This window comes from Durio zibethinus, chromosome 14 (assembly GCF_047325235.1).
Source record: "Durio zibethinus cultivar Kanyao isolate XHJ-2024 chromosome 14, ASM4732523v1, whole genome shotgun sequence".
In the NCBI taxonomy this organism is placed as follows: Eukaryota; Viridiplantae; Streptophyta; class Magnoliopsida; order Malvales; family Malvaceae; genus Durio; species Durio zibethinus.
The window spans coordinates 23,834,766-23,850,377 of record NC_143175.1 but is presented as its reverse complement, the minus strand read 5'-3'; the positions used below and the strand labels follow the sequence as shown (position 1 = coordinate 23,850,377).

The window sequence follows — 15,612 nt, the reverse complement described above, 5'->3', positions numbered from 1 at the left end:
CTCCCATGTATGGACATATGGAAAGCAGGAATTTTCTTGTCTTTTTATTTTCTGGGGTTAAAAATCAAAACAAAAGCATCCAAAAATCACCCAAATCTTCATAGCCCCACTTGCATAGTTGCATTATGGACCACTAGCTAGTAACAGAGGTAAAATATATCCATGTTTTTTAGTTACTTTGGATCCTCATTGTGGAAGAGCTCTATTTGTAGTGACATTCAAATTTAACAGGCATGGAATCATGATCTTGCTCTATTCTTTCTTCGGACAACTTATGGATATCTGTTATTCCTAAGAGAGAGAGAAAGAGAGGGAGGGATTTAATTAGATTTGTCTGCTGGTCCCTAGCTTTACTTTCATTATTATCTTGAGAAGGAAAAAGCTTGAAACTTAAGTCATTAGAAAGCAAAGTTGGTGAGACCTTCCATTAATGGCTGATGATGAGCAGCACGATCAATAAAACAAAAGCAAAAACATGACTGGACTTCTCTCCTAATAACCTTTGATGCTTCTGTCCTTTATTCTCAACTTCCAAATTCATTTGTCTCCAAAGCATCTAAGAAAGAGAATCAATCCCATTAACTCCTGTTCAGGACCTGCTACTGTAATTCCTTCCAACCAGGTGTTCTTTGGCTGCCTTTAAATCCGTTTGATTCTAGTAAAGCACAAAGAATTGTCATCCATTTTAACCCTCTTCAGCAAGGGCTGTTTTTCCATTGATTTCTCTAATAAAACTTCCAGTTAGACTTTTACTCACTACTAAAATGAATGATATTTGCTTGAAAAATTTTGCATAAAATGGTGGAAATTTTGGAAAGCCACATGGTGGGACCTTTGGGGGTACACAAATACAATGATAGATGTCGTTAAAGGGAGGGAAACACCATCAGCTTTTTTTTTTAAACAAATTACGAGGACTTATTTTTGCTTTTTATAACGAAACATGCATAACAAGAAGAGGAGAGATTGAAGGCGGGATTGTCGTCTGAATGTTATTTCCTTTTATTTCACTCCAATCACACCCAAAGGTCAGTTGATAGGGCAAAAGTGTAGCAGTCAGTGTACCACACCAATGAAAATGTTTTTCTTTTGTCTCCTTTTCTACCCTTTTTTTTTTTTAACCCTTTTATTCTTTGATCGCATAAGTCATTGGAAAATGAAACAAAATCCAAAAATATTTGGTGTTTTGGGTGTCTCTGGTTGGGCTTATAAATCCAAAGCATAAGGTTGGGTTATAATTTTCCACTCGGCTTTTCCTTCGGCTTACATGAGGGCGGTCAGTTCGATATTTTTTTTTCTCATGGGTTTTCAAATTTTCAACAAAAAATATGACTATTACTGAGTACATATCCAAGAATTCAATATTTTAAAAAAAATTTATTTAAAAATATCAAAATTTGAATTTGATTATTGAAATTTAAAATCCCAACTTTTTATCTCTTTTTTACACAATAAATTTTATGTTTTTTTTTTCAATCTTGAACTTTACATCATCCATAAATCATAGTAACTAGTTAATCTCATTAAAATTATTTGCTAGACACCTTGACTCTTTTTGCAATGATCAATGAACAAAGAGAAAATTTCATTCATAATTTTCTACAAAAATGTTAAGATGATTACACCAAAACCAGAACATGATGTGAAACAATCTTTACCGCTTGATTAATGGAGTGATTCCTTTATAGGAAGACACCAAATTTGGGCATTTTCTTTCATTTTGATCTCCATAGCTTTTTATTCTATTGAGCAACAAATAACAAACCTTTCATGATTGACACATACCTAATTGAAAATTTTATGTTCCACCAATGTTAGGGAAGAATAGCCAATAATCTTAAAACAATATCACTTAATTCCATCTCTTATCATTTCCTATTAATAGCCAATTAGGTAATAACAAGTTTAGGTAATGGATTTGATTTTATATATGAATTTATATTTGATGTATTGTTAGTATATATTGTCATACACAATCAATAAATCACAAATAACATATCATAAAAAACTTAATTTTAAATGTATTTTTAAAATTAAGTGTATTTACCTTTTATAATTTTAAAATTTTAAAATTAATTTTTTATGAAATATCATTATATCGTTCACCAATAGTATATAACATTTATATACTGACAATACATTAATTGTAAATTTTTTTATACATTTAGGCCTTATTTGATAAACCATTGAACATTTTCATTACATTAAAAATAAAAATTTTCAGCACTTTAAATCTTTAATGCATTCAATAACACATTTTAAATTTCACTTAAAATATGTATGTGTTTGCAAGGCCTTTTGATGGATTGGAGGCTTGGGAGCTCTGAAATTGGGTCGGGCGGCCAGGGAAGTTTCCTAGTGGGCCCATGTGGTTGCATCTGGGCTCCTTTTAATCGGTGATCTACTAGAGCGGATGTTCAGCGTTGATAAAATCTGTTTGGAGAATATCAATTTTCGTTTCTCCACAACTAGATTTTTTATAATGAAACTTTATTCTATACGTCAATGGTAAAATTTTTAAAGTCTATAAATAAATATAAAAGGTTAATGCATGTTTATAAGATTATGATTAAGAAATTTAATAAGATTATTGAATGACTACTTTATAAATGATGCATCTTCTTGTGAATTCCACTTACATATATATATATATAGTACAATAATCAAATTTTTATTTTTATTTTTTTGTTTTCTATGGATCACATGTACTATATAGATTCCAAATGCTGTTTTCCTTTAAAAATTAAAGGTTATCATTGGACATCATATAAAAATCGTGAAAAATTTGTTGATAAATGAATATTTTATTAAAAAAAACATATAGTAGTTATTACATTTAAAAAAAAGAAAGAAATAAAGTTACAATTAATATAATTTTATTGGCATATACCCTAAAACCACTCCTATATATATTTCTTCCTTTTTAAAATATTTAAATTGTATTGACTTTTATAGAATTTTTTTAAAAAATTAATTTTAATATATTTAATATTAATAAATTTTTTTATAAAATTAAAATTCTATGAATTTTAATACCAAAAAGTTAAAAAAATCATACAAAATTTTAAATGTTAAAAAAATAATTTTAAGACATAAAAAAAAAAGAATGAGACAGAGATTTTTTTTTATTATTATTTTTTTTAACGGGGGACCGAAAAGGGAAACCATATATGAGCAAAGTGATGTAAGCTTATTGAGGGTGAAATAAATAAATTTATTTAGTATACAATTTGAATCCAAATAGATGCGTCAGAAGTTGACCCTTTCATTAATTCGGACATTTATATGGCAGCCGAGGGGACCGCACTGAATCCATCCAAATCAAATCAACGTGTCAGTAGTCAAAGCTCAAAATCATTTCCCAATTATTATTACATATATAATTCTAATACATAATACGTCCCACTGCGATAATAAAAAAAATTACAGTACTAAAATTCAACCTTTAAATTTATTAAATATTATATTTTAAAAATAATTAAATTAATTAATTAATTTAATTAGTTTAATGAAAATGACTCTCTTTTTTTTTTTTTTTTTGGTTGTCTACAACATGTTTATTTTCATCGCTTTAAATTTTAGGATACACTTAATAAATCATTATATCATACATATATTATATGGGTGATAGGTTTAATTTCATAATTGTCTAAAATTTAAAAAATAATGCACAAGCAGTCAACACCTAACATTCTTTTATTATCAAATTGAAATTAAAAAAATTATACGAGCAAGGACTTTAATAAAAATATTTACTTAAATTATATATATTTTAAATTATACTCACAATCAAATATTATATATATAATTAAATTAAATAATTAATTATTATGTCATAATCAAATTGTAACCACTGAATAATCAATTAATATATTGTAACATAATTAAACATCTAAACCCACATACTTAAACCTAAAACATTCTAAAACCTACTTCTTATTATTAAATCAAAGACTTATTGGCTGCACTATACATGCTCTTTAATAAAAGTATAGACAGATATCAATCAATGATTTTTAAGAAAAATCAGATTTAATTTTTTAATTAAAGAAACGTAACAAGAAAGTTGGCAAAAGAGGGACCATCTTCTATAATATGGAATATATATGGACCACTTGGCACTCTCAATCAGCTTCGTGGTCCAAACGTATTAATTTTTTTTATGTAATAAATATTTTATATTTATTAAATGTTTTCTAAACAATCAAACTTCAATGACCAATTGTTAACAAATAAATATAGCTTCACTTAGAGCCATTTGGCATCGATATGACAATGAAAACTTAACATTATCTTGTTGGAACAAATTAATATTCTATATATTATTTTTAAAATGTAGTATTGGCACACGCTTCATTTACACATCTAACTATATATCATAACATATTTATTCACTTCATTTAATTTTATTTTATGATAATTAAGAAGAGTGGGATTTAATTATGAAATGAGAAAATATTGTCTATGTAATCCTCCTCATGTGTACCTTGTTCAAATAATAATTGTATTAAAATAAAAGAGCTTTTAAGTAATTAACTGCCTAGTAATTTAATTCAAGATTATAATTTTTCAATATTTTCAATATTCGAAGAAATTTTAAGAAATATGAGATTTTGATTTTAGACTCATACATCTTTTAAAGAGACGAAATAATCTTTGATCAATCTTAAATTGTTTTTAATTAATTGATGAATGAAAGAGATAACATGCAATATTGGTATGTCATTGTCATGTATCAAACAAGTACATGAATGTCATAGATATATGTTATTAAGTAAATGGAATCATTTTAATTAATTGGATGATGAATTCGAATGAGAATATCTTACTGAACTTGGCGCATGTTATAAAACCTTTTGTCTTCTATGATCATTTATTAATTTCCTTCAAGATTTTAGCAAATATTTTTTTTAACTTGTATTTATGAACAAAGCATGCATAAATCAAGGAATTAAGATCTCTTTCTAATCAATTGGGCAACCTATTTTGATCCTAATAAATATTCCTCTCTTCCCACGTTTCATCATCTATGACAACAAATATTTGTCTACATTTGATGATGTTAATAATTCATAAATTAAACAATTATATATTAAAATTATTGTTATTATTTGGAATTCTAGCAAATGTCAGCATATATAAGCAACTTTCAATAATGGTTGATAACAAAATTCAAGGACCACTCTTAAAAGGAAAGAAAAAAAAAAGCATGTCACTATTAATCAAAACAAAAAACAAAAATAGTCAGTACTAGTAAAATTAAGGACCACAAAGAAAATAATTTGTTCTTGAAAAAAAAAAAACTTTGATTTATTGTAAAAGCTTAAGTCATTACGAATTTTAAATTGGAGATCCATATAAAATTTAACAAATTACCAACTTACCGATTTTATCCTGAAAAGCAAACAAGTTATTTTTTAAAAATTTTTTTGCAGAAAAATATGAAGGCTAATTGATGTTAAATCCTAGTAGTTTAGAGTTTCGACATTAGAATCAACATTGAAAGAGATTGATAAGTGTTTAGATCATGAATCTTCTCAAATGTTCATCTTAGTTTTTGTTAGCTGGGGCGTTTCCGTCATAGATATGTTCTAGGTGTCGTCCTCAGATCTTCTTGGTAAGTTTCCTGGAAAAAAAAATTGGATTCTAATAAAATCTGAGAGCATCGTTTAGTGAAGAATTTTGGCAGTTACATTTCACGGGGGAAATTAAATTATAAATAAAGTTATACAAAGGAAAATAAAAATGAAAATGCTGATCCAATCCGTATCATGTTCAAGATTTTGCTTGTTTATTTCAACTTGCAATAAAACTCCAAATGTTTAATTCTATATAAAAGTGGTGTAGATTCCTATCAACTTGTTTCCATGCTATCTCTCTGCATGACTTTGTCACGTAACTATATCCACAAGCTTCTATAAAGGGCGGCTGCGCCAACCTAGGAAACCATCAAAAATATATAAATGGAGTGCGAAATTTTAGGATTAAGTATTGCCCTTTTGCTATGGGTTGCATGGGCCATGGTGACGGAGCAGCGGCACCGGCGTTTGAAAGAGCTAGGCCAGCTTCCACCAGGGCCAAGATGGTGGCCGGTGGTTGGCAATATTTTCCAGTTAGGTTGGGCACTACCACATGCATCGTTTGCTAAGTTGGCTCGTCAACATGGACCCATCATGACTCTATGGCTAGGTTCAATGAGCACCGTGGTCATCTCATCCAACGAGGTGGCTCGTGAAATGTTCAAGAACCATGATGTGGTGCTTGCGGGGCGAAAAATCTACGAGGCCATGAAAGGAGATTTTGGCCATGAAGGGTCTCTTATTACATCTCAGTATGGTTCGCATTGGCGCATGCTAAGGCGCTTATGCACCACAGAATTTTTCGTAACTAGCCGCCTTGATGCCATGCGGGGAGTTAGAGGAAGGTGCATAGATCGGATGGTGCAATTTATTGAAGATACTGGTGCAAATGGTACCAAATCTATTGATATTGGGAGATTTTTCTTCTTGATGGCATTTAATCTAATTGGAAACCTTATGTTTTCAAAAGATTTGTTGGATCCTAAATCGGAAAGTGGTGCACAGTTCTTTTATCATGCAGGGAAAGTCATGGAGTTGGCTGGTAAGCCAAATGTTGCGGATTTCTTACCAATTCTAAGATGGCTTGACCCGCAAGGTATAAGGAGAAAAACCCAGTTTCATGTTGAACGAGCTTTTGAAATTGCAGGACGGTTCATCAAGGAAAGGATGGAAAGTATGGAAAATGGAAACTATGAAGGGAAAAGAAAAGATTTCTTAGATGTGCTTTTGGAATTTCGTGGTGATGGGATGGAGGAGCCATCTAAGTTTTCTTCTAGAACCATTAATGTTATTGTTTTTGTAAGTTGACTGCTTCTATTGTTTTTTATTTTTTATATTTAAAATGATTAAAATCGAATTCCGGTTATTGACCGACAGCGGCTGATCTACCAATAATTTTTCACTTTTCCATTCCACAGTTTGACATTTTTGAATGGTATATTCCAGGAGATGTTCACTGCAGGAACTGACACAACTACAAGCACTTTAGAGTGGGCTATGGCTGAGCTTCTACGCAACCCAAGGACACTGAAAAATGTCCAAGCTGAATTGAGAAGCACTTTAGGCCCTGGCAGGAAGCTTGAAGAGAAGGATATCGAAAACCTGCCATATCTTAAAGCAGTAATCAAAGAAACATTAAGACTTCACCCACCTCTCCCTTTCTTAGTTCCTCACATGGCTATGGACTCTTGCAAGATGTTGGGTTACCATATTCCCAAAGAAACACAAATTTTGGTCAATGTTTGGGCAATTGGAAGAGATTCAAAAACATGGGAAGACCCTTCAGTTTTCAAACCAGAGAGATTCTTGGAGCCAAACATGGTGGATTACAAGGGACAGCATTTCGAGTTTATACCATTCGGGTCTGGTCGGAGGATGTGTCCAGCTGTGCCACTTGCATCTCGTGTGCTCCCAATGGCACTGGGTTCGCTTTTGCATTCCTTTAATTGGACTTTAGCTGATGGGCTTAAACCTGAAGACTTGGACATGACTGAGAGAGTCGGAATAACACTAAGGAAATCTGTTCCCTTAAGGGTCGTACCAATACCATTCAAGAGGCCCACATGGAAGGCCTCTGATTAAATATTTTCCCCAATTAAACAAGGTGAAGATAAAGGATGTCAAGGCAGACAAGGGTTTTGGCTTTAGCAGCCTAAGCGGCAGACATCCTTCAACTAATTTTCGCTGTGTTTTCGTGTGTGCAACTTAATGTTCACGTGTGTGAGTTCGAGACTTTTGAATACAAATAGCTAATGAAGTAGGACGAATAATGCATAGTACCATCTGTAAGTCTTGTGAATAGTAACCAAATTATTCAAAATTTCTTGTTAAATGTTTTAGCATTGTGAAGAACCAAGATAATGTTTCAGCTTTGTGAATGAAAATAGATAATGGAAAATCAAGATTCACAATTGTTTTCCACTCTGGCTAATTAATAAATATTGTATAAAAATTTTTTTGAAAATGGGTTCCATTGAGTGCCCTCCATAACTTCTTCGAATGGGTTTCATTGAGTGCTCTCCACAACTTCTTCAAATAGGCTATGGCATTCCGTAAGAAACAGATTCTTGTGAACTTATGGGCAATTGGAAGAGATCCAGAATCATGGGAGGATCCCTTGACATTCAAGGGCAGAATTTTGATTCGATCCATTTTGGATCAGGGAGACGAATTTGTGTAGGCATCTCATTAGCTCACAAGGTGGTTCATCTTGTTCCGGCCACCTTGTTGCATTCCTTTGCCTGCGAGCAACATCAATCCAGAGGCCATAGACACGAAAGAAAGGGTGGGGATAACAGCACGAAATCTCTTACCATTGAAAGCAATACCCAAGAAGCGTGTCATGCATGCAAGATTAAATGTTCAGAGCATTTACAAGTACTTTGAAGAATCCTCTGCAACAGACGAACTAATATGGTAGGCACGAATGCAGTATATTTTGGTAAAACAAAAATGAGCTCTAAAGAAGCTTATCTTACTTTCTCGCTGCAACCAATAGAATTCAGAACCTATAGTTTACTTTTTTTGGTAAAGATAAATTTGAAGGACTTGCAAATATCCCGTCTTTTTTTTTTAATCACATTAGCACATGCTACCCCACAAGAAAAAAGAACCAAAGCACAAACGATCCCCATCACTCAGGAAAAAATTGGACACTATAACATCAATATCACCCTAGCTTTTTTTTTTTTTTTTTAAGAAAAGTTACTCCAGTTTTGAAGTAGCAGGGCATTCAAAATCATAGCATTTAACTAACTGCAATAAAGTTGCTAAGAATCCTATTTAGCATGTAATGTTTGAATGATGCCAATACTCCGACGAGACCAAGGCGGGCTCATGTTACTATAAGTAATATTCGTTAGAATTGGCTAGCAACCCAAATTCATCGACTATATAAACAAAAGAATCTATCAGTTGAAAATGAATAAGTATATTAACAAAAGCTTGCTCCAACTAAGATACAATGAGCTTGATATAACACTCAACGTAGTACCTAACAATGGGATGAATTTCTTCTTTAATCTGGATATTAAAAAGAAACCTCATGGAGGCATTCAGCGATGCTTCAGGAAGTTGACTGTTATCTTCTGTCATCCCTTTTGAGCAAATATTGGGTACAGCTACTACCAGCAAAGTCCTTCAAAGCTTTTTCATTATGTGCTCTCTCAATCCTACAGACATAATTAAGGCCCACAAGCAGCTCTGTAATAGCTGCTTCAGTTTTTGCTTGATTTGCAAAGTGTAGCGTCTGTACCAAAAGTACATTTGACCTGGAAACTACATGCTTTTCCTCAAATTTATGCGCGGACTGCCACCTAATCATGTTGTGAGCAAGAGGAGCCAGCCATTCCAATATCCGCACTAGTGCCAGACTCCACTCTGCTGCAAGAGAAGCATCACATATGAATGAAGTCAAAGTCTTCGCACATGAGTTCAGTTTAACGCGCAGAGCATTTCTCATAGTTGTAGGTAACATATTGTACAGGTCATCCCTTTCATCAAGGCCAATCAAGTGAGGAGATGAAACTAGTTTCTCAATCAAGATAATCACGTTTGCATAGCGGAGAGATAATGCAGCATCACCAAGTGTTGCTGTAGGAGCATTCAACAAGCGCTTGGTATTGAAAATGGATAATGTAGAATAAATTTTATCGCTTGAAGACAATGAATCCACCTTTGAATGATTTATTTTTTCAATATTTTTGGTGTAATCACCACCAAAACTCTTAGATCCAATGCCAATTGGCTTGCAGCTCTCTAAAATGGGAGAATTACTTGCAGCTGACATGCATCCTTTAAAAGGTACAACTCCAGCATGACCTGACCATTTGGTTTTCAAATGTGGTTGCTTGCCATGTACAGCAGTGGACTTGCGATGAAACCGTAGATGCTTGCTATTGGTTCGATGCTTGCCAGTGATCTGCACAGACTTTGAAAATGACGTGTCAAGAGGTCCAGAGGAGAACCCATAGATATTATAATCAAAAGGATGTACTGAAGACAGTATTAGAGTGGGAAAGGAATGGCTGCGTGAAAGACGGTCAGTATTAATAGCTTTAAAATCATTGTTCCCATCAATGGATGCCATTTGGTTGGTCCCAAAGACATTTTTTATCCTCTCAAGTATTGTTAGAAGTGATCTCAACAGAAGCCGGACAATGTAATCATAAGTTCTAACCCATGGAGACATCTCACGTAGATTTTTTACTTCCTGACGCTGCCACATTACCTTCTGTTGAAACTCCAGTAATTTCACCCGTTCTGACTTGGCATTTCTCTGCTTCCTCCTAAGACTTTGCTCAAGTTCTGCTAGCACTTCCAACTCTTGAGTCAACTGCATTGTAACTGCAACAAATCTGTCCATTTTCTTTACTTTCTTCTCCATCTTCTTCCAGCGATATTCCCACCCTAACCATTCATGATTGTTTGAAATTGGATCATGTATGAAATGTTCAAAACGATGATATACAGGGTCAGTGCACTTCTTTCCAAGCCTGGCCACAGACGTTGCCAGATTACCAAAATTCTCAATTACCTCATTCAGTGCAAGATCCATAAGGTAATTTTCATCATCAGATACAAGCCTTTGAATTCCAATAGAGTTTTCATTCTCTTCCCTCAACTTCAAGATCTCCCTATCATCCAAAGAATGCCATAAATTCACCACCTTAGACATCAAACTGGCAACTTCAAATGCCAAGATTCCAAGCACCACCTTGTCAGTACTCTCTGAAGCACTCTTCCTTGAATTCCACCATGAACTGCCAAGCCACGACTCAATCACCATCTCGCGTCCCAAAATCCAATATACTGCAGATTAAGCACTAATCAAACGTTCTAAAAAGACCTTACAATCCCTGTATTGGAGCATAAACACGGCACAGATCAGACCACTATTTCCACTAAAATTAAAAGAACTCGAGTATATATAATCGTAGCTTTCTTCTTGTGTACATATAAAACAAAAAATAGGAAATCCGAATTATAAATTTTATTAAATTCCCACTGGTTAAGGCCTCTTAAAGCACCAAGAACTTATCATAAACAATTAATGAGCTCCATCAGGCAATCATTCCCACTACAAAAATGGAAAAAAGCCTTAAAAGTTTCGATTTTTCTCCTATATTAAACAACCCAATTCAGCAAATTTCAGAACATACTATAATTTGCCAAGGTAGACCCTTTATAGCAAGTCGCAACTCAACTCATTAATTAATTAACATATTCACCAAACACAGATTCCAAAAAAAAAAAAAAAAGACACCAGAATTTACAAGTGCCAAAAAACCACAATGGGACAATTAAACCAGTAAAAATTGCACTTGAATTACAAAGCATTAACTTACAGGGGGGAAAAATTGTAAAAAAGTTACGTCCCCGGGAAGCAACAATGAACTGAAGAAGAAGAAGAAGAAAACTTGGTTTGGTTTCAATAGCGAAAAGCCGAGACAATAACGGACGGAAGGAAGAAGCGGTACTTATAGGGGTGAAGAAGATAAGGAAGAGACAAAAGGAGACAGAAAAAGTCGAAATTGGTCAGACTGAGGCTAAAACTGGAAACTGAAAGTTCGTATAATTATGGGTTTATGCTTGTGGATATCATCAAGGAAGCTGGAATAAAGTTGATGATGCCAAGTTCAACATGCTGTCGTTTTGAAGGGCTGCTTGGCTTTTTGCCTTGTTTCACGTTAATCTCAACTCTCAAAGTGAGAATTTTGAAGGGCATATGCTTTTCCCATACGACAGATGTTTGTGAAATGGAAAACGACTTCAAAGATTACAATTTTGTAGCTTTCTAGCATTGGAAGTGGATTCAATTTCAATGAGCGACAAAGCATATGATTTTTAGATACTAATAATAATAATAATAATATAAGTATTTTATTCATATAAAAACATAATAATTTAGTGACATGTAAAGTCAAATGGCTTAATATAAACATAATCTTTGACTTTTTTTCGCTTGTTTTTTAACTAATCTAACAGTATCAATAAATATAATCCATCATATTTGATAAAAATATTAAAAAATAAGTTTGAAAGTAAAAAACTTTGAAAAATAAAATTTCAAATCACAATATTTGATAGAAAAAAAAATAGTCTTGATCATTGATGGTTGTTAATAATCATCCTTATTGGTAACCATTGTTACTACATATAACTTTATATTCATGTTCCATCATCAGTGAAAGAACCCAATCTTTCTTTCTCTGTAGCTGAAAGCCTGAAAGTTAATTAACCCCAAACTTTCAGCTAACGAGTAAATGTGGGTTTCAACTGATCCGATGGTGTCGTTATGGGCGGCTCATTTTCGGCTCTGGACCGTAGCAGATGTTGCTGCTGAAACGGCCCACTTTCAGCTGCAAAGACAAAAAGGGGGAATTGATTTGGCAAATCAAGCCCAAATGAAAGGGAAGGTTGCAGTTTCAGACCGATATTTAGTGTGCTTTTTTATTGAACACTCAAGTGCCAAGCCTGGAGGGATGATTCTATGGCCAACCAGAAACTGAAACTCTTGTGTTGTAGATTAACATTTTTATTAAGAATTGCTCAATTTGCTTTGCTGGATTAAGGCTAAAATTATCGAGTTTAATCTGAGTAATATACAAAAATTTATGTAAATTGATATAAGCTAAAATATTAAAAGAGCACATGAGTTTTATTACTTTATTTAAATAGGCTCATATATTTTATTGTACCAAAATAAATCTTTATTCTTTAATTTATATTTAAATAAATTTTTATTTTAAATAAAAAACTAATTTTTGTTAAGAGTTTGTTTAGATAAAATTTAAATTTAAAGATTTATTTAGGTGTAAAATAAAGATTAAAAATTTATTTAGATATAATAAAAATATAAAAATTTATATTAATAAAGTACAAGAAAATTTTTTATTATTTTAGCTTTTGGTATATGTAATTAAAAATTTTACAAATATTATTGCATGCTCTAAAATTAAATGTGGTTCTTGTTTGACTTGTCTTAAAGTTTGGTCAAGCCACCTAAATGTTTTTCATGCGTTAACGACATGCAATGATCGATGTTTGTTTTTAAATGTTAATTTACCTTTGATTATTTTATTTTTATCAACTTAATTTATTTGAAGAAGACATTAAAAGCTTAAATGGTTGATACATGATCCTTTGCTTCAAAGGCATAGTTCGAATCTTTTCTTCTCCAGCCTCAGTGCCTCCTCTACCCAAATGCATATCATCTCATACAATTGCTTCTTTGTTATGGGAAAAGCATATTCTTGGGCTTAGATTTAGGTAAAGTTCTTTTATGGTAAGACTTTTTTTAACTATATCTCACCATAATCATTCAATTCTGAAGGGTTACAGCCTCTTAAAATGATGTTTTCTTGAACCAACTCTTTGACCACAGTTCCAGCTTTGTGTTCTTTTACAGCATTCAAGAAAAAGCCTAATTTTATGGTCAAAGATATTCCACAATGGAAAAACAGACTCCTCCTGTCAAAACAATTGGTGTAGTCAAACAATTCAGGCTTTCTTTTTCTTCCTTTTGATTCATTTATTCATCTTTCAAAATGGGGGAATTAAAATTAATAAAAAAGTATGAATGGTTTGCTTGCCTAATGCATTTAACGACCATGGCAGCTAATCCATCTGTTGGATTGAGTGGTGAGTGAATAAACGGCGGTGCTATACTTATCAGAAAAAAATATTAAAAGAGAAAAGGACAATTATGAGAAGGGAAAAATAAGTCATAAATAGGTTGCCCAGAAAAGGCAAGAAAATGCTAGCTCACCAGATTGATCTAAAAAAATGTAAATTTATTAAACAAATAAGGTTGGGGAATGAGCAGTGGATCATCTCACATGTTCATGGAGTGATGAGCCGAAAAGGGTTTTGGTTCTTTGCATTTAACTTTAATTATAACTATCCAGCTTTGTTTCATGCTTATTCATTTATTATTTTCTTGTGAAATGAGAATTCATTGGTCCCCCCTCCCTTTTTTTTCTAAATTTTTTTCTCTTCTTGAGATCACAACAAACTCTCAAAAAAATCAATTTGAGCCCCTTAAATTTAAAGAAAATAGATTAATTTTATTCTTATTTTGTTTGTTGGGATTAAAAATGTAATTAATTAAATTCGAATTACAACACTATTGAATTTGAGTTCAATTTGAAATTTAAAATTAAAAATTTGATTTGAATTTGATCAAAATTTATTTTTTAATTTAAATTTAACTCAAAATAGAAATTGAATTACTCTAACTCATTCAATTAAATTTAATTAATATGTAAAAATAAGTTTGATTTTTATATTCGATAAAAATTTAATTATTTGTATTCAAACTCGAGTTCGAGTTCAATATATTTAACAAATTAAAATAATAAAAATATTTTAAAATATAAAAATTCGATTAGACTCGTAAACTATTTAAATCAAATATAAAAATATTTAAATTCGGTTCAATCGATAAATCAAATTATTTAAACTCAAATTCGATTCGATAATAATTAAATTAAATTTAAATTTTATTTAAATCAAATTTTAATAATTTATAAATATTAATATATTATTTATACCTCTAATTAAAATTTTTAAAAGGTTTCGAAGTTGAAATTTTATTTTGGAGCTTCGATTATCTTTTATCAAGGATTGTATTGGAAAACGAAATTTATTTGTTTTAATTATCCAGAAGAGCACAATGAACTGTCAAAGATTGTAAAAAAAAAATTAGCATATGGGTTGCCTTGAAATTAACTCCTTAACCCCACATGCTTGTCACTAGGGAGAATCCACCTTTTCTTAAAAACACTTTTTTATTTGTATTTAAATCAACATAATAAAGTATTAGTGAGTGTAAACTGAAAGAAAAAAAATCCCAATGGTAAAGAAAAATAGATAATTGTGGGGAAGATCTTGAATTTTGGGTTCATATCTTTGAAAGCAATATCTTTTTTTTTTCTTTTTTAATTTCAAGAAGCAGCTTTTAAATTTAGGTAAACATAGTTATAAGTTATGGGATTATCTATTAAAATATTTAGGCACGCAATTGCTTCTTACATCACTTATCTTGTCCCATCGAAGCTGTCTTTATATATATAAAATTTTCCTTGGTTGTAATTGCAATTGCAATTTTGCAATTTTACGAGAAATTCGACATTAGAAATTAAGTGCAATCCTGCACGCAAGCTGGTTTTTCAATAGTTAGAACATATATAGTTATTCACCAAGCTAAAACTCAATCTAATGTAGAAATTGATTAATATGCTTTAACATATAGCTCGATTGCACTCAAGTTCGACAAATTGAACTCAATCCAACTTATTTTTAACCTTTTTTTTTTTTCATAATATTTTACTTTTATAATATTTTTTAAATTTGTTTCAAATTCTGTCATCTATCACTATGTTGTTAGAATTTTAATAGAATATAGATGAGATTTTCTACGTGCCGCTTTGATGGACATACGCATCAAATTTCATTTAAAATTTAATATATATGTTAATGAAATGATGAATTTGAAATAAATTTTAAAAAACGTGAATGAAAAATTTAATCT

General features: G+C 31.7%; 2 protein-coding genes across 2 annotated transcripts; one reads left to right on the top strand and one right to left on the bottom strand.

Moving 5' to 3' along the window:
• The first annotated feature begins 5,963 nt into the window (after window positions 1-5,963).
• On the top strand, window positions 5,964-7,946 carry LOC111295096 (iridoid oxidase-like). Its single transcript, XM_022888462.2, has 2 exons — window positions 5,964-6,878; window positions 7,026-7,946. The coding sequence occupies exons 1-2, from the start codon at window positions 5,964-5,966 to the stop codon at window positions 7,659-7,661; spliced, it is 1,551 nt and encodes a 516-aa protein (XP_022744197.2). The 3' UTR covers window positions 7,662-7,946.
• Window positions 7,947-8,973: 1,027 nt separating this feature from the next.
• On the bottom strand, window positions 8,974-11,649 carry LOC111294470 (protein PSK SIMULATOR 1-like). The gene is made up of 2 exons (XM_022887779.2): window positions 11,426-11,649; window positions 8,974-10,936 (listed from the first exon to the last, which is right to left on the bottom strand). The coding sequence occupies exon 2, from the start codon at window positions 10,864-10,866 to the stop codon at window positions 9,160-9,162; it is 1,707 nt and encodes a 568-aa protein (XP_022743514.2). The 5' UTR covers window positions 10,867-10,936; window positions 11,426-11,649; the 3' UTR covers window positions 8,974-9,159.
• Window positions 11,650-15,612: the final 3,963 nt, after the last annotated feature.

Coding starts and splice junctions, on each gene's coding strand:
- LOC111295096 (XM_022888462.2), top strand. CDS start 5,964: ATGGAGTGCGAAATTTTAGGATTAAGTATTGCCCTTTTGCTATGGGTT. Junction 6,879..7,025: donor CCATTAATGTTATTGTTTTT/GTAAGTTGACTG, acceptor GGTATATTCCAG/GAGATGTTCACTGCAGGAAC.
- LOC111294470 (XM_022887779.2), bottom strand. CDS start 10,866: ATGGTGATTGAGTCGTGGCTTGGCAGTTCATGGTGGAATTCAAGGAAG.